This window comes from Serinus canaria, chromosome 1A (assembly GCF_022539315.1).
Source record: "Serinus canaria isolate serCan28SL12 chromosome 1A, serCan2020, whole genome shotgun sequence".
NCBI lineage: Eukaryota > Metazoa > Chordata > Aves > Passeriformes > Fringillidae > Serinus > Serinus canaria.
Window position 1 is genome coordinate 67228449 of NC_066314.1, and position 17817 is coordinate 67246265.

Genomic DNA, 17817 nt, shown 5'->3' on the forward strand with positions numbered 1-17817 from the left:
TCTGGTCATCATCTTCATGCTGCAGACTGGGAGGACCCCTGAAACACCTGCTGGTGACAAGCATGACTATATGAGGGCAGGCATTTGGACAATTCTAGATCCAAGGCAATGTATTGACATTATTTTGTGAAGATCTAAGGCCACCCAGAGAGATGGAAGCTCAAGGCTTTGCAGCTGCTGGTCCTTTGCTATCATTTCATCCTGACAAAGATAGTTAAGCAATAAAAGAAGGAGCCTTTTCTTCTCTGTTACTGATTTCTTTCAGCTGGACTCCCTTCCCAGTTGAATGCCTGTTAAAACAAGGCCCCACATCATGTAATCAGTGTCTGAATGAGAAGGACACCTTGTTTTGACACAACTTGCTTCTTATTGCAAAATTAGTGCTTTTCTGATTATAAAGCAGAAGTCAGGGAAGCAACAACAAATATGAAAGACACAGAAAAATTTCTTTTAATAATAGAGCAGATTCCATTAAATATCAGAGTCAGGGTGGGGCCAAGAGCTACGGGTGACAAGAGGTTTGGGGATTTTGCAGGACTAATCTGAAAAGACCTCTGCTTTCTGCCAGGTGTTTGGTAAAATTGCGCTGAACGACACCACAGAAATCAACCGCAACAATAACTTCCAGACCTTCCCCCAGGCAGTGCTGCTGCTTTTCAGGTGGGTACACAACAGCTCTGCATTGTGTCAGTCTGGGAGCACCATTCCTCTGCTCTCAGGCACAGATTATCTCCCTCTGCCATGTCATGTTCCTGAGGTGAGTAGTAACATGTTGTCCTTCAGTGGGGGAGCCTGGGAATTATGTCAGATGGAAAGAGCAGTCCATGAAGTCTCTTGTAGCCCAGCAACTCACCCTGGTTACACTCAGTGCTGGGGAGGGACACGAGTCTTCCTACACAGAAGGAAGGTAGCCAGTTTTCAGTGCTCTCCAAGGTTGATATGCATCAAAACCTTGTTTGGTTCAAATCTGGCCAGTGGGACTTCTAGCAGGGAAAGGGACATGATGAACTTGTGCTTAGGCATGGCCATGTCCAGCTCAGCTTAGCATATCATCCCACTGCAGCTGGGGCCAGGGAGGGGTGCTGAAGGGGTGGGAAGCTGGCACAAATTCAACACTGTCATAATTTTGAAGGACTTCTTTAGATGCAATTCCCAGCCGTGTCACACATATCTCCGTGATTCTGCTTGGAATGTGAGAGCCCTGTACCCACAGCAGCCAAAGCCAGTCAGAAATGATAAGCTGATGATGGCAACAAAACCAAACAGAGGATCAGTGTGGTATTTTCGGGGTCCCCCACAACAGGAAGGAAATGATGAATCTGACTCCATGTTCTTAGAAAGCTAATTTATTATTTTATGATATTATATGATATTTATTATAGAATGCTATACTAGAACTATACTAAAGAATAGAGAAAGGATACAGACAGAAGGTTACCAAGAATGATAATGAAAACTCCTGACTGACTCCTCAGAGTCTGACACAGCCTGACAGCGATTGGTCACTAAGTAAAAACAATTCACATGTTGGATATTCACATTCCAAAGCAGCAAAACCCAGGAGAAGCAATCAGATAATTATTGTTTTCATTTTTCTCTGAGGCTTCTCAGCTTCCCAGGAGAAGAAATCCTGGCAAAGGATTTTTCCCAAAACATGACAGTGGCAGAGCAGGATATGCCAGGGGATGTCAATGCCATCAACTTAACTTGCTCTTAATTGACCTCAATGGCAAAACTCTCATTAACATTCATGGGATCAGGAACAGGCTGCTACTGCGCCAGTCCCTGTCACATCCAAGGTCACTGCTGTCTCCCCCTACCCTTTGCCTTGCCCAGGTGTGCCACAGGTGAGGCCTGGCAGGAAATCATGCTGGCATGTCTCCCAGACAAGAAGTGTGACCCAGAGTCGGAGCCGGCCAACTCCACAGAAGCCGATCACTCGTGCGGCAGCAGCTTCGCCGTCTTCTACTTCATCAGCTTCTACATGCTCTGTGCCTTCCTGGTGAGTGCCCCAGCCCAGACCCTGCCTGCCAGACTCAGCCTCTGCTTCTCCAGATCAGAAATGCACAGGACAAGAGTGATCTCAAACAGGGGAAATCTCCCCATAGGTCTTTCCCAGCAGAAACCTTTCAGTGACAACACCCCCTCCCTGCCTCCCTCCAGCTCTGGGGGATGCTCTGCTTCCAATCCCTGGCCTTTGTGCACAGCAAAGAAGTGCTCTTCCCCCCTCCCCCTAAATGAGAAAACCAAATTAGTCGGTTGTGGGCTGTGCTGAGGCTAGCAACGCCTCAGCCACACTTCCCACCTTCCCTCCTACCTTCCTTCTGGCTGCTGAGCAGCTATGACTGTGAGAATACACATATCCCACTTGCATCTGCTCCGTGTTGGCAGTGCAGCACTGCTCAGAGCGACAGCACACGCTCTGCAGCTGGCAGCAGTGCCCAAAACCCTCCCAGGGAACAGCAGCAGCATTTCTAAAGTTTTGATCTTGGGCCAGAAGAAAGGACTTTTATCTCAGCCCCACTCCCTATTGAAGATAAATCCCAGCTCTTTCTGCCAGGCAAAGACACAGGTAAATAAAAAGCCACGACAGCACAAATAAGATTTCAGCAAATTTGTGCCTCATCCATTTAGTAGGGAGGAGGAAAATGTAACCAGCTGAGAATATTCCACTTTGGGCTCTTCCCATTTAAACTGGGGGGCTGGCATGTGGGAATAAAGAAGCTAACCCCAATGGCTTCCTAGTTTTTTGAGTCCAAATTCAGACCTTAAATGGAGAACCTGGTAAAATGTACTGTTCCTTGCCTCACCCATCACATCATCTCTGTCCTTGTTTGCAGATCATCAATCTTTTTGTAGCTGTGATAATGGATAACTTTGATTACCTGACACGGGACTGGTCCATTTTAGGACCACACCACCTGGATGAGTTTAAAAGGATCTGGGCAGAGTATGACCCTGAAGCTAAGTAAGTAGCCCAGCCTGGATATCAGAGCTCCTCAGGAGAACAGGCCCATTATTTTCTGTTCTCTAGACTCAGTGCAGTAAGTGCCATGTTCCTCCTGCAGGAACACTTTTTTTTTTTTTTTTTTTTGGTACAAAACTTCTAAAACAGATATCACCATCAGGTACTGCTTGTACCATAACTGCTTGAATCCATAAGCCCAAAGTGCAAAGATACTCACAGAAATCTCAGCATTTAGGCTGCAAGGTTCCCTGTCAAGCCATTGCTTTACTTTCTGTTGAGGAGATATAAACTTAGGGGAGCAGGAGACTGAGAAAAAGAGATTAGGGTTTGGATTATTGTTGTATTTGTTTGTGATATTGAGCTGTAACTCTTCTGTTTGACTTTGTAGTCAAAGCAGAATTGCTCTGCTCAAACCTCTGTTTTTTCCTATGTCATATATGCTCACCTGTACATTCACATGGCTGCATTACACTGTCTGCAGGGTTATTCACAAGAGCAGACTTGCAGGGATGTAAAGTTACACTACAACAACTCACATGAGGGCTTAACTGGCATTCAGTATTATATGCTCTGTTTGACACGTGCTTAGGCTTAAAGTGCATTTAGATCCCTGTGGCATTACTGTACAGTTGACAATTGTAATTGCAAAGCCCCCTTCATAATGCAAAAGCCATGGAGAGAGATTTGGGTGTAAACTGAGAGCAGATCTCTTTAGGAGACATAGTGTTGAGATTAGTCTGGGCTTAGGTTCTGCCACAGACGAGGCTGTGTCACATTATGAGAGTGACACATGAATTTAAACACTTCTTCACCTTCATGGTGACTTCCTGGGCTGGGGACATTCAATATGGATGGGGAATAAGCACAGACTTGTAATAAATAGACCATTTGTTAACAAAACAGATGCTACTATTTGTGCTTCCTTGAAGGCCAGACTGCAGTGGCTGAAGCCATATAATAGGTAGCCACTCAGTTCAGATGGCATCCTGTTCCTCCCTGTTTATAAATTGGAATCTCTTTTATTCCTCTTCCCCATCCCTGTCCCATGCCCCTCCTCTGGCTCTGCTAACTTTCCTCCCTCCCATGAAAGAATTCTTCTTTTGAAATGCCATTTGCCAAACTTAAGAGAAACCTAACTGCTGCTGTGAAGGAAGTTCAGTACTTTGTTTTGTGCTCACAAAACAGCCCAAAGCATAAACAAGTATTAAAAGGCAGTGGCTTGGGGCTATTTATGTGGGAGGTAAACCACAAAGAAATAGATCCTTTACACCTCTCTGCCTGCTACAGGCCTCAGCCCAACAAGTAAATAAGCAGATATTTATTTTGAGCAGGTCAGTGGTGGGAAGAGAATCCCAAATTATCTGTTCCTGCACTAAGAAACTGCAAGGTTGAAAAGGCTGAGGTCAAGTCTTGCAAGTATTGACTCAAGTATGACTGACAGCTGGGATTTCTGCACTAGTAGAAGTGTTGTGTTTGTGGGGTGTCCCATGGCAGGAAGGAATGATGAATCTGACTCCATGTTCTTAGAAGGCTAATTTATTATTTTATGATCTATATTATACTAAAGAATATAGCAAGGATACAGACACAAGGCTAAAAAGATAATAATGAAAACTCATGACTCCTTCCAGAGTCCTGACACAGCTTGGCACTGATTGGCCAATAAGTCAAAACAATTCACAGGAAACCAATGAAACAATCAGCTGTGGATAACCAATGTCCAAACACATTCCAAAGCAGCAAAAAACAGGAGAAGCGAATTAGATCATTATTGTTTTCATTTTTCTCTGAGGCTTCTCAGCTTCCCAGGAGAAAATTCTGGGCAAGGAGATTTTTCCAGAAAATATGACAGTGGCACATGAGTGCCGGGCAAATCCTGCAGAAGGCACCAGATGCAAGAGACCTGAAATAATACTTTAAGCTATGCCTGGGCTACAGGGAGCAGCAGCATGAGGCTGGGGAGACCTTAGTGACACCTTTAGCTGTAGCTGCACTCTGCATGCAGCCCAGCAGGTCAGCCCTGGTCAGGATGCAGCCTGTTATAGATGGATAATGGGATGATTTGCTCTCACAGTTAAAAGAGAACTATTGTGTGAATATTAAGAAAAGCTTTAGTGATGTGTAGTTATGTTATTGTAGTTTAGATGTCCTCTGTTCTCCCCATAGTTCCCTTTTCCCCCCTATATTGTTGCCATCAAACTGCCTGGGTTGTCTAGGACAGGTAAAAGAAGGCTGCACGTGTGTCCCTTACCTGGGGCAGTTGGGAATGGAAAAGCTTGGTGCTTAGGGGGAGCAGCATGGCAACACCTGACCTCCAATCCAGGGACAAGAAAGCAGTTTCCACTGATTAATGGCAAAGAAGAGCTGGCTGACAGACTTTGGGAGGGGCCAGGGCTGGCTGGTGCAACCCCCAGGGTATAAAAGACTGAGCTCCATCTTGAAGATGAACTGGCCATGTGGTGTGCATGAGGGGCATGTAGCATGAAGTGCTACAGCTTTTCCTTGTGTAGTAGTCCTTTGTTTTGTTTTTTTTTGTTAAGGTTTAATAAACCTTTTTACATTTTCCAAGTGAGCAGTTGTCTCTCACACAGCCCTCACTGTGCTCTCCTCCGCAGGGGACGGATCAAACACCTGGACGTGGTGACGCTGCTGCGGCGGATCCAGCCCCCGCTGGGCTTCGGGAAGCTCTGCCCTCACCGGGTGGCTTGCAAAGTAAGGCACACTGCTGCTCTGGGAGCCTGGCCTCACAGCAGCTCAACCAGAGCACCAGCCAGAGAATACAGAATGGCTTGGTCTGAAAGGCACCTTAAAGCCCATCTAATTCCAGCCTCTGTGCTTGGCAGGGCTGCCTTGCACCAGGCCAGCTGTTTTACACCAAACAGCCTGCTGTGGTATTTTCCAGCTGACCCTGCCTCACTAACTGGGCACATCCCAGGATGCCCTGTGCCCCTCACCAGCTCCTCTGGGCTCCAACCACCCAGTCCAGGGCTGGAGGGTCAGCAGCAGGTGACTCAGGGCCATCAGCCTTTTATCTGCTGAAGAGAGCACATCTGTGCCAAATACAGCTCTCAGGTACCAAGAACTCTGCTTGTACTGTCAAACACGCATCTCCAGACAGATTAGGAGAGGTAGAAATAACAGGGCATTCTCATTGTGTAACTAATCCACAGGCCATGGATACTCACATGAGAGGGATGGCAGGTCTGGAGGGCATCAGGAGGACTTGAGAAGGAGCATGCTTCAGTCCATGTGTGGCAGTGATTGTTGTCTTTCTCCTCTTCATCCCACAGCGCCTTGTCTCCATGAATATGCCACTGAACAGCGATGGGACCGTCATGTTCAATGCCACTCTCTTTGCACTGGTCAGAACAGCACTGAGGATCAAGACAGAAGGTGAGAAGTTTGCTGATTGCAAGGATACAAAGCTGTTCATGCCAAGGTGTCCTGAGCTGGAATAAACTAACAGGGACAACTTGTTTAAAAGGATCCAAATTCCTCATATGCAGCACGTGGGACAAAAAGCTAAGTAAAGAGGTTTGGAGAATAATATCTGCTAGGGAAAGCACAGTGTTTCCCACTACCTAGGGAGCTGGTGCTTCCTGTAGTATCACCTCAAATTACTGATCACATTCTTCACAGTGGTCTGAAAGTTTAAAGTTTTAGATCAATGTCTGCTCACACAGCAATTAGGAGAAGGGCAAAGAAGCCTCCTTTTTGTACCCTGTTTGCAGAGCTGAGCCACTTCTTGACTGCTGTTGCCACTGATCTCCCAGTCCAAGGGAGAAAAAAGAGCTTGGACTCGAGGGTCTCATCTCACAAAAACTCCTCCTGTGCTTCCATTAGCATGAGTTAACATTACATTGTAGTAACAGTGGTGTTGTAAAGAGAGATGAGGAGTAAAGGGACTGTTAATAGCTTTGCATAGACAGCAGGCATATCTGAGGAAAGCAGACAAGATTTGGGGCTCAGCTGGTCCTCTTTGTTGCTCTCTGGCACCTGCTGTAATGAAAGATATTGGTCCTGAGTCAAAATCTGGCTTCATGTATTAATGAGATGCATTGAAAGAGAGTGTAGGTCTGTGATTCACAGCAAACACCTCTGCCTCAGGATGGCTGCAGTACATTTCAGGCATGGGGAAGCAGTGACCAGCAGAACTCTGCCTTACAGTGCCAGCTGTACACTGCTGAGCCAAAAAATAGTGGCAAAACAAAAAATTACATTAAGGCCTTGAAAATTGTGCTAAACAGAATTTGACTGTAGTGCAAGAGACTCTCCTGAGGAAAAAGCCACCCACAATCCCTCTAAGACATCTTGTGTCTTATGAAACAGAGACCCAAAAAGGATTCAATTTTCTTGTCTGCCTGAGAGAGCCTCAGACTGTTGGAGTCATTGCCAGTGAACTCCTGGGAAACCATTTAAAGCCTCAAACTGCTTTCTTTCTTTCTTGTCTTAGCAGGATCTTTTAAGTGGTCAGGGCAGGAGTTTGGAATTAGCTCTGCTGAGTCAGATTTCTGCCTTTGATGCTGTCCATGTGTTGCATCCTCAGCAAGTTATTCCATGTCCCTATCCTCACTGCATCCTATTACAAGAACTACTGCCATGCAGAGCCCCGTACAACACTCTCAGGAGCCTTAGTGCTGGGGAGAAATAAGAAAAACTGCAGGAAAAACACCTTTAGGAGGACAAGATACCTAGAGAAAGAGAAGAGAGGGGTTTGAATGCACATAAATCAAGAAATAAAACTGAAGATGACTTATTTGAGAGGAAATGGGTATCTAGAAGGAAAGTCACCTCCCTACCCAGAGATGACTGTGCACATTTAGGAAGAAGAAAGAAGACCTCTTGCTGTGAGGGAGCTTTAGGAATGGTCTGAGCATCTCTTGGTCCAAAACTTTCCACTACTGCAAACACTCTGATATTTACCTCCTGAGACTTCCATGCTAGACATTAAATTGCTCCTCTGCAGGGTCTGCTTAATTCCTGTCTCTGATGATTTTCACCCTGCAGGTAACCTGGAGCAAGCCAATGAAGAGCTGAGAGCAATAATTAAGAAAATCTGGAAGCGCACCAGTATGAAGCTGCTGGACCAGGTGGTGCCTCCTGCAGGTGGTGAGTGCAGGATCTTGTCCCTGTCTCTGAATATCTCTGTTTTTTTCCCCCACCTGTCCTGTCCTGCACCTCGTGATCATCAGGTGGAATAGAAGGGACAGGCTTTCTTCTCAAAGCTATCAGTATTTAATCAGGCTGAGGTCTGTTCTGTAGGAACATGAATATGCTGTTCTTACTGCTGAGAAATCAGGGAAAGAAAAAGATGTGCATAAACTGGAGTTGGTGCATTGGCATCCAGTGTGGCATTCACTGACTTTCCAGGTGGCCCCATGGGCACAAAACAGCCCTTGGCTGTCAGCCAACAGCAGCAGCCAGGTCCTGAGCCTTGCTCAGCCTGCTCTGAACTCAGTGGACCATGTCTTCTAAAATTTCCAGTGGGTTTGCAGAAAGGAGGAGAGCTACCTGGAGAAAAACATAGTGCACACTTTGGCTGGCTGACAGTTTTTATTGTGTGGGAACACAGCTGTGACTGCATTTCAGGGGAGAGGTGATCTTCTCTGTTCACTCACACCCATGTTAGGCACAAAGGGACAGAAATCCAGTGCAGAGAAGGGTCAGGGCAGGCCTGGGATGGATGATCAGTCAGAGGAGCCAGCCTGTGAATAAGTCTCACCCCAGGCTGTCACAAGACAGCAGCATGTGTTGACCCGGACTGGGAGGCTGCTGCTATAACGAGATCCTTTGTGGTTAACCAACACCAGAGACTGCAAAGGTTGGATGTGCTCCTGCTGCAGGGGTTCTGTGCCAGCAGAGCCAGTCTGCCCCAATGCCACCTGCACCTCTGCTCCTGACTGCTCACAGCAAGCTCTGCCTGCACAGCAACCCCTTCCTTCAGCCCTGCATCTTGGTGCCATAAAAAGCAGAGATGAACTGCAGTGCCCAGTGTTTCTGCAATACATGAGCAAATACACCAATAAATCAGCTGCTTATTTAATTTATTTTTTCACCCACCCCTTTGCAGATGATGAGGTGACCGTGGGGAAGTTCTACGCCACTTTCCTGATCCAGGAGTATTTCAGGAAGTTCAAGAAGCGCAAAGAGCAGGGGCTGGTGGGGAAGCCCTCCCAGCGCAACGCGCTCTCCTTACAGGTGACAAGCGGCCCCCGAGTGGACAGGGGTGGTACAGTAGAGACAGGTGGCCCCACTTCCCTCTTCAACCATTCTGGGGGTTGCTACTGGAAAGGAGTTTGTAGACCACTTGAATTATCACACCAATCCTTTTGGATAAATGCATGTGTACCATGGGTTCATAATTCCTTAGCTCTGAAAGTCACAGGTGAGGCATAATGACAATTTATCAATCTGCCAGTAATATTTGAAATTTGGGATCCTTTGAACTGGTATGAAGTGTCCTACAGACATTTGCTTATTGCCACATACATTTGACCCATTCTGAGTGCATGCTGCCAGGAGACAAAATCACTTAAAAAGCAAAAAGCATACCTGGGTGCCAAGGCCATCCAATGGACAGTAAGGACTGTAAGGACTGGGATTTGTTCCCCACTGTGATACATATTCACTCAGCAGATTACCAGGCTGTGTGAGAGAAAGAGAAAACCCTGTGGAATGTACAAGCAGCACTATTTATGTCCCTTGAGGATACTTTGACAAAAAAGGGTGGCTCTGGAGTTTCAGCAAGATGAAAACTGCTGTGATGTGGGCACAAACACAGAACAAGGCCTCAGTACACCCACAGCTTACCACCCTGGATGGACTCTTTGGAACAGACTCCAGTCAGTGAGGGGTTTGAGGACTTAGCAGGTCCAAATGCAAGAGGCTTAGTTATTAAATCCATATTTAGGCTGCTGATTAAAAATAAGAGATTTTCTGAAGCACCAAAGTACATGGTTCAGCTGGAATTGTGGCTGCTCTAGAGCTTCTGGTTGTGGATCTGAGAACCCAGAGTTGAAAGCACGCAGACCTGCTTAGTCAAGCCAGTGGATTTATGTCTGTGTCCTGCTGTGATGAAGCCAAGGACTAGCAACAAACATTCCTTGGTTTGTATTGCCAAGAGTTTCTCCCTCCCTGAGGTGGAGATGAAAGAACAGGGTTTGTTGGTGTTTCTCTAGGAGCTGGGGGTGCTGTGTTGACTGAAGGGGCTCCCCAGTGTTTAGGAAGGAATGGCAGTGCTGCTGTCCCTCCTGTGCCCACTCGGAGATATGAAGCTCTACAGTTTGCTGTTTTGCAGGCTGGGCTGCGCACACTGCACGACATCGGGCCCGAGATCCGACGAGCCATTTCTGGGGACCTGACAGCTGAAGAGGAGCTGGACAAGGCCATGAAAGAAGCTGTTTCTGCTGCCTCTGAAGATGACATCTTCCGGGTAGGTTCTGAACAAGATTGTGAGCTGAGGCTGAGCTCAGAGTGCTTTGGAGGCAAGTCCATGCAAGAGCTCTGGTGGTGGTGGGATGGAGCTTCCCCTGTGACAGTGTGCTCTTCGGGTTTCCCTCTGGCAGAGAAGCTTTAAGGTGATGGTGAAGGAAAGGAGTCAGTTGTGATGGAGGGTTTGGATCCAGAGCTTTGTTCTGGCCCACAGCCTCTGAACCCAGCCACAGCTCAAACAGAACTCCTGAACTGTGTGGTTGCTGTTCCTTTTAACCCCGGGGAGAGCGGGAGGGAAGGGGTAGGGAGCCACCAGCCAGGTACAGGAGGGGAGGTCTCAAGGGACAAAGGACACCTGGATGGCCCAATGCCCCCCCGGGGGTAGAGGGCATCCTTTGAATCTGCCAATCACTCAAGCCCTTCTGGAATTCCAGGATTGACAGACAGTGCTCGGCAGGGGTCAGGGAGGGGAAAGGAAAGGTGATGGACACACCTGGGAGGGAATCTTCAGGAAGGGACCTGAGGTTCTGGGGTAAACCCTGAAATCACACCGCAACAACATTCTCTTTTGTTCATTCTGCTTTCCACTGGGCCCTCCCTGTTTGGTAAATCTTACTAGAAAACAGTGGTGGACCTAGGTCCTAAGTGAAAGGTCCTAAGGTCTTTGCACAGTTTTATCTCAATTTCTTCTCTCTTTCTCTCAAGGGAAACTTCTCACTGGAAGATTCCCTCATAAAACCTAAATTAAATAACAGATCAGTGCATCCATCTGGCAATCTGCAGAGCAGCAGCTCTAGTGTTTTGTTCACTCCTTTCAGTGGCACTGGTAGCATCCTTCCAAAAACTACACAAAGACACAACAGAGCTCCTATGGACGGAGAAAATTTTCTGAGCAACTTAGCTAAAAGACTTCTTTCTTATTTCATTCTTGTTTCCTAGAATTGTTTTCTTTGGTAACTTTTCCTCTCCTTTGGCATTTTCCTCCTTTCTTTACAGAAAGATGCTGTCAGTCCCTTTCATTACCCATCTAAACAGTACATAACTGGCTCATTAAATTTCTCTTCATTTCTTCCTCCAAGTACTTACTAGTTTTTAGTGCTCTTCTCAAATTCCCCCTCATACCTAAATGTTCCTTTGTAACTGCACTGGGAAAACCAGACAGCAGGTCCCTGGTTCTTGCATCCATACCCCGTCCTGGACTCCCAGGACTGGTGGGAGGTGTGGAGACATACACCCTGCCAGCCCTCTGAAATCCCAGCCTGTGTGTAGCTAGTCTCTGTGACAGAGAAGTCCTCACATTGCTTTCTGGAAAAGAGAGCACCAGTGCCATCACGCTCACTTTGGTCCTCATTTTTTATTTCCTCAAGAACAGTCTAAGCAGGAAAACAGCAGGGCCCTTGCACATCTCGCTCACAAAGGAAAAATCCTTTCTCTTTCTCTGACAGAGAGCTGGAGGCTTGTTTGGAAACCATGTGAGCTACTACCAAAGTGATGGCAGGAGTGGGTTCCCCCAGACATTCACCACCCAGAGACCTTTGCACATCAACAAGTCTGGCAACAACCACGGCGATACCGAGTCTCCATCTCACGAGAAGCTGGTGGACTCCACCTTCACTCCCAGCAGCTACTCATCTTCAGGCTCCAATGCCAACATCAACAATGCCAACAACACTGCCCTGTGTCGCTTCCCCAGCCCACCCAGCTACCCCAGCACTGTCAGCACGGTGGAAGGCCACGGGACCCCCTTGTCACCCACCATATGTGTGCAGGAGGCTCCCTGGAAGCTCCCCTCCAAAAGGTAAGTGTCCCAGCAGAGAGGGAGCCAAGGGAGCAGGTGTTGGAAGGTGCATGCAAACACCAGAGCACTGCTGCTGAGCCAGAGTCACTCCCAGACATTGCCCAGCCTGCAGCCTGGATTGAGCCCTCTGGTTCTCCACTAGTGCCAGAGCCCACAGAGATGCACCAGTTGGCCACCGCAAAGCACCAGCACTCTTCCTGACCAACACACTCAATTTCTTTGGGCTTTATCAGGAAGAAACCTTTGTAAAATCCAAAGGGAACCTTATTTGTCCCTCCTTCACCGCAGGGAGGTGTTTTATCAACTGGTAGCTGAAGGAGACTGCTCTTCATGTCTTAATAGCCCAATAGGGAGCTTTGTTGAAGTCAGTGCAGGTCACATCCCTGCAGAGGTCACCAAAGACATTCTGGGAGGAGGGAGGCAAGGTTTTTGGAAACAAAGCAGAGAAAATCCCGTTCTCTGGAGAGTTTTTAGGCTCTCTACACACACACAGATGACTAACACAAAAGGAATATAATTTTTCTCAGTGGGGGATTTCTTTTAATACTTTCAGAAACAGCAGGAAAGAGATGGATCTTTTTTTTCAGTGCAGAGAGTGAACAGTGTGAAAAGGTGGCCAAATGCTGCCCCCAAAAAGGACAGAATAGGACAATAAGGCAGAGGAGCTTCAGTGGGTTCACAACTGCCCAAGTGAAGAGTCCTGTGGTTTTTCTATTTCGTGCCCTCCTGAGGGAGGCCACGGGGAGTTGCACAAGATGTGTTCCCTTCTGCCCTCCTCCCTGCTGAACTGGTGCTGGTGTGACACTGCTAACCGGGTGTTCTTTTCTCTCCTTGCTTCCCTGGGCACGTTCCTTGCATTAGGACACATTACTACGAGACACTGGCACGGTAGGTGTTCTCCATACCCCTCTCATGCTGCCTGGCTGTAAGACCCACTATCTTCATCCTATTCAAACTCCAGATTCCCATTAATGCTGAATATGACCTCTCCTTTTTGGTGTCAGTAGGCCTGGAATAGAGATACTGAGCACCATGACAGCTCCAGAAAATACTCCCCACTCGGGGCAAGTAGCAGTCCATGTTCTGGCTATTTTCCAGATTTGGGGTTTTTAGAGATTGTAGCTGGGCTCACACATCTACACATCCTCTGATCACAACACAGTGAAGTACACCCTGGCATGTTCATGCAAAAATTCTGTATGGTTTTGGCTAAACACAGACAGTTGAACAGGAGGAGATGCCAGGTACAGAGTTTTTTCCCCTCTGCACCTTAGCAGTTTTACTTGCCTCTCATTTCAGAGGAGGGTCACTGCAGCACTGCCCTACAGGCTCTTTCACACAATGCATACCCACATTTCTCCCAATGGTTTTTGCTTTTATGACAAGATAATGGTGCCCCTCCAGTCCCTAAAAGATGAAAAAAAAAAAAAAAAAGCCACCCTTCTCTCTTCTGCAAATGCTAGTAAGAAACTGAAAAAAGTGTCCACTACCTCCATGTCCATACCTCAAAGACTCAAGGTACCTCCAGATTTTACTCTACTCCTCAGAAAAAGCAAAGTCCAAATTAAGTAAAATATGAGTGCTGAAATGTGAAACAGGGGGACAGAGAGGTGGCAAGCAGGGAATTCAGGGCTGGCACACCTAAGGCTTTGAACAGATCCCACTGAATTCAGTAGAAGCACTCTGCAGTTAAAAAAGGGACAAAAGGAGGGAGAGGGCAGAGCTGGTGCAGACTGAGGGATTTGGGAGGCAAAGGCCACACATCACAGAGATGAGAAGGTTACTGTGAGTGTCCAGGAGGCTTCTCTGAAATCCATAACCAAGTCTTTTGCAACAAGGGAAAAAGCTTATTCCTGAGAGCCCATCCCAGATTTTACAGTGAGTTCAGTGAGGTATATCATGGAAATGTGGTCAGTGTGATGTGCACATTCATAGAGTGCAGGTAGTCACAAAGGACAAAATACACTTACAGCTTAAGAAAAAGGACACAGACAAAGATTGCTGCCTTGTATTTGTGAACTCTGTAGCTCTATTCAGTCATTGATTTTCCTATGAAGGCTCTTCAGCATTATAATAAACTGGGACAGATGGAGCCTGTCATTCTTGTCTTTGTAACAGGTTGTCTTTACCATCTCCATATCTTGACTTGTCTTTTTTGCTCATTAGCTCCAGTTCCAGAGACAGCCAGCTGGCAATTGTTTGCCAAGAGGAAGTGTCTCAGGATGAGACTTATGATGAAAATTTGAATGAAGACATTGAGTACTGTAGTGAACCAAGCCTGCTCTCTACCGAAATGTGAGCTTTGCAGCTTTAGTCAAGGTGTTTGGGTGGTTCTTTAATTAAGGGGGAGAGATGGGAAGAAGTAACCTTTTTCTACAGAAATTTCAATTTATGGGAGAAAGTCAGAAAATTTTAGACAACTCAAATATGAGAAAATAATTTATTTTAAAAATGCAGTTCAGCCTTAGAAGTAACATTAAGAAGGTTATTTTTCACCTAGGATTTTCTTTCTCTGAATGAGATATCTTCTACCTCCTGATGTTCCCAGAGCTCATTTTTAGAGTTCTCTGCCTCATGGTCTCTTGTTACTGCTCCTGGACCAGTACTAGTTTGAAGCTAGCTTGCCTTGCATGCCTTTGCTAGCATGACCTACCTGGCTGCCTTGCTGGAAGAGGGCTTTTTGTGCCCAACATCAGCTGCTTTTCTAAATCCCTCTGCTCTCCTCCCCAGGCTTGCATACCAAGATGATGAAAACAGACAACTCACTCCACCAGAGCACAGCAAAGGAGAGGACACCCGGCACTCTCCAAAGAAGGGGTTCCTGTGCTCCTCAGCTCTAGGTAACCTCCCAGCAGGGCTGGGCTGTGCTTCCTCCACCTTGATGGAGTTCCCACATCTCCCTGATGGAATCCCAGCCTGGGTGGGCACGGGTGTTGCTGTTTGCTGCATGCAGTCCACGAGAGAAGGAATCCCAGGGCATGCAGACAATGCTGATCAGGCACATGGCTCTGCTGGCTTTACAGCCACTCTGCTGATGAACCTGTGGCTGTTTGGGCAGTCCCTGGGATCTGTTTGATCAAGTCTGCCTGTGAATTAGGGCAGTTTATTTGAGAGCTGTAGGCTCTCCAAACAATCACCAGGGAGTCACTGAATAGGTGAGCCTTGAGCCTACAGTGTTCTGCTCTGTGTGTATTCAGCAAGGAGAAATGAGAGATTGTCTCCTTTGCTGCCAGGAGCACACTGAATGTCAGATTAAGCTAATACAACATGCATTTGCCTTCTGCTCTAATTGGACCTGGAGATTTTCAAGTGCTTCACTGGGAGATGAAACCCATGAATCACAAGGTTTTATGAAAGGTTTTATCAAGAGTCTGTGACAAAATGAACACTGGTATAGCATTTTTCAGCCTTTTTCTGAGTATTGGTGTGGTGGAAAAGGGCATTGAAGGGAGAAACTATAAAGAATTGTGTATATAAAATACATTTTTACAGAATAACAGTGACAGACTAGGTAGTGTCATGTTTAAAGTGAGGCTACTGAGTCTGCACTGAAATCCTTCAGGATGCTTCACTGTTCTAACAACATTTACTTTATTTCAAATCTTAATATATTAGGCAATGACAACTTCTATATCTATCTGTAAGGCAGTCAGCCCTTGATACAATGATTCACTAACTACATTCTAATGATTATTTATATACTGATGTCATACTCATTTTGGTAGTTGGGTTTTTTTCTCTAGAAAGAAGAAATACTTTTAACCTGCATTGTAACATTCATCCTCTGGGTTATAACATATTTTCTACAACCCTGAGAGGGTTTTTTCTCAGCAATCCAATATTAGATACTTACTATTTTCAGAATTCTAATTTTCTTTCCTTCTTTAGAAAAATGTCAACAAAATGAAGACCACAAACTATTTTAATATGCCATGTATTGAATCTTTAATACAGGATTTATTTGCCATTTTTCAGAAGTAAAGCACTTGATCATAAACATACTTTTCAGTTGTTTGAAATTCCTCATTGGGAGTACCTTTCTCATATTTAGAGAAGTAAAGTTAAATTATATTAAATATATAAAAATATATAAAACTTTAATTATGTAATATATAATTCAAGTTTTTATAGCAAGTAAACAACTGTGACTGTTTCAGCAGCTCCCTCTAAAATGTTTATTTTTCTCTCTTCCCTTCCTTCCAAATTCTGAAAATTCTTCATTTCTGTCTAAGTCACCTTCCATTCACAGTAAATTCCCCACTGATGGATTCAGTTGCACTTGACCTTGCTATAGACAGAGTCTCACAAAGTGTGGTGTGTCTGGCAGCTGTGGGACACAGATCACATGCAAGCAGGGTGCCAGTGTCACCTGAGCAGCACAGTGCCCCTCCTGCCCAGCACCAGAGTCTCAGCTGTCACATCCTGCTGAGGTCTGAGAGCACTGCCACTGCCTGGGAGGGAAATCAGCTGCTCGTGTTTTAAAGGAGAAAAATCAGAATCCACCTTGCAGCAATCCCACCTTTCAGCTTGCTTGGAAGGTGGAGTTGATTGGTTTGTGATGCCTGAGTGCTTTCTGTAAATACATTTGCTTTGGAAAGGGCACAGTGTTGAGGGGAAGAGCCTAAAGCATGTGTGTCTTTGCTGTGTGTCCAGTGGGACTGCACTAAAAGAAGCTGCAAACAGATTTCCTGTAGGGTGCTATGAGTGATGGACACATTGTGTGTGTTGCTGTTTCAGGTCGAAGAGCATCTTTTCACTTAGAGTGTTTGAAAAGACAGAAAAACCAGGGTGTGGATGTCTCACAGAAGACAGTCCTGCCTTTGCATCTGGTCCATCATCAGGTGAGTGTTAATAACCAGATGTGGCCCCTGCCACCTGCAGTGCCCCCCAGAGCATCCCAACCCACTGTTTAAAAACCATTTGGGATAGATTCTTCCCCATACCAAAGGCCCAGGTTCTAGCAATCAGGATTTTTATCATTCCCAGATTGCTGCAGGAATATTTACCTTGGAGTCAGCCACAGTCATCCTTGTATGATGCTGGTGAATGAATAAAATAAAATTCTAGCAAAAAGATGAAAATAACTACCCAAATTGCATGCTGCAGTGCAATTACACTGGCTTTGATGGCAGTATGCACATGAATAAAATGTGCACAGTCAAATATTAATTAAAGGTAACCAGTCAGTGTAATTAACAATTTTAAAACACAAACTGATTACATGTCATCAATCAGCTTCTTAAGCCCTTTGTAGCTGTGTTCAGCAGCCTGGCAAATGTATGCCTAAACACTACCTGGATGATTAGCCAGCTGTCAGGCTCCAAAGGAGAGCTGTGTCTTCTGGTTTGATGATGCCTCTTTTTGTCACCCATAAAAGAAACAGGTGCAGATGGCAGTGCCAGCCTTGCAGGTGTGCCATCCTGCTCTGTGCAGTCCCCCCAGGCAGGGCAGAATGGCCTTGCTGCTTCTTTAGGCTGCCACAAGGGCAGAAAATGTCACATAGCAAGAATGGGAAGAGTGAGAGAAGGAGTGGGCTTGAGGCTCCCTGGCTTTCCTCACCTCCACTTCCAGAGAATTATCCTTTAATTCTTGAGCTCCAGAAAGCAGTGGTCTGCAGAGA

General features: G+C 46.1%; 1 protein-coding gene across 4 annotated transcripts in view; it reads left to right on the forward strand.

The window, feature by feature from the left end:
- CACNA1C (calcium voltage-gated channel subunit alpha1 C) overlaps positions 1–17817 on the forward strand; it is a 458270-nt gene that overhangs the window by 430278 nt on the left and 10175 nt on the right. For 3 of the 4 annotated variants that reach the window (XM_018919792.3, XM_050984221.1, XM_050984222.1), the window contains 13 exons: positions 569–660; positions 1837–2002; positions 2841–2968; positions 5584–5680; positions 6259–6361; positions 7976–8077; positions 9039–9166; positions 10251–10400; positions 11845–12197; positions 13059–13085; positions 14364–14492; positions 14928–15037; positions 16935–17038. In XM_018919792.3, the coding sequence (XP_018775337.1) occupies positions 569–660; positions 1837–2002; positions 2841–2968; positions 5584–5680; positions 6259–6361; positions 7976–8077; positions 9039–9166; positions 10251–10400; positions 11845–12197; positions 13059–13085; positions 14364–14492; positions 14928–15037; positions 16935–17038 (1689 nt within the window). The remainder of the gene's footprint in view (positions 1–568; positions 661–1836; positions 2003–2840; positions 2969–5583; positions 5681–6258; positions 6362–7975; positions 8078–9038; positions 9167–10250; positions 10401–11844; positions 12198–13058; positions 13086–14363; positions 14493–14927; positions 15038–16934; positions 17039–17817) is intronic. The other variant, XM_050984223.1, reaches the window with a different exon arrangement.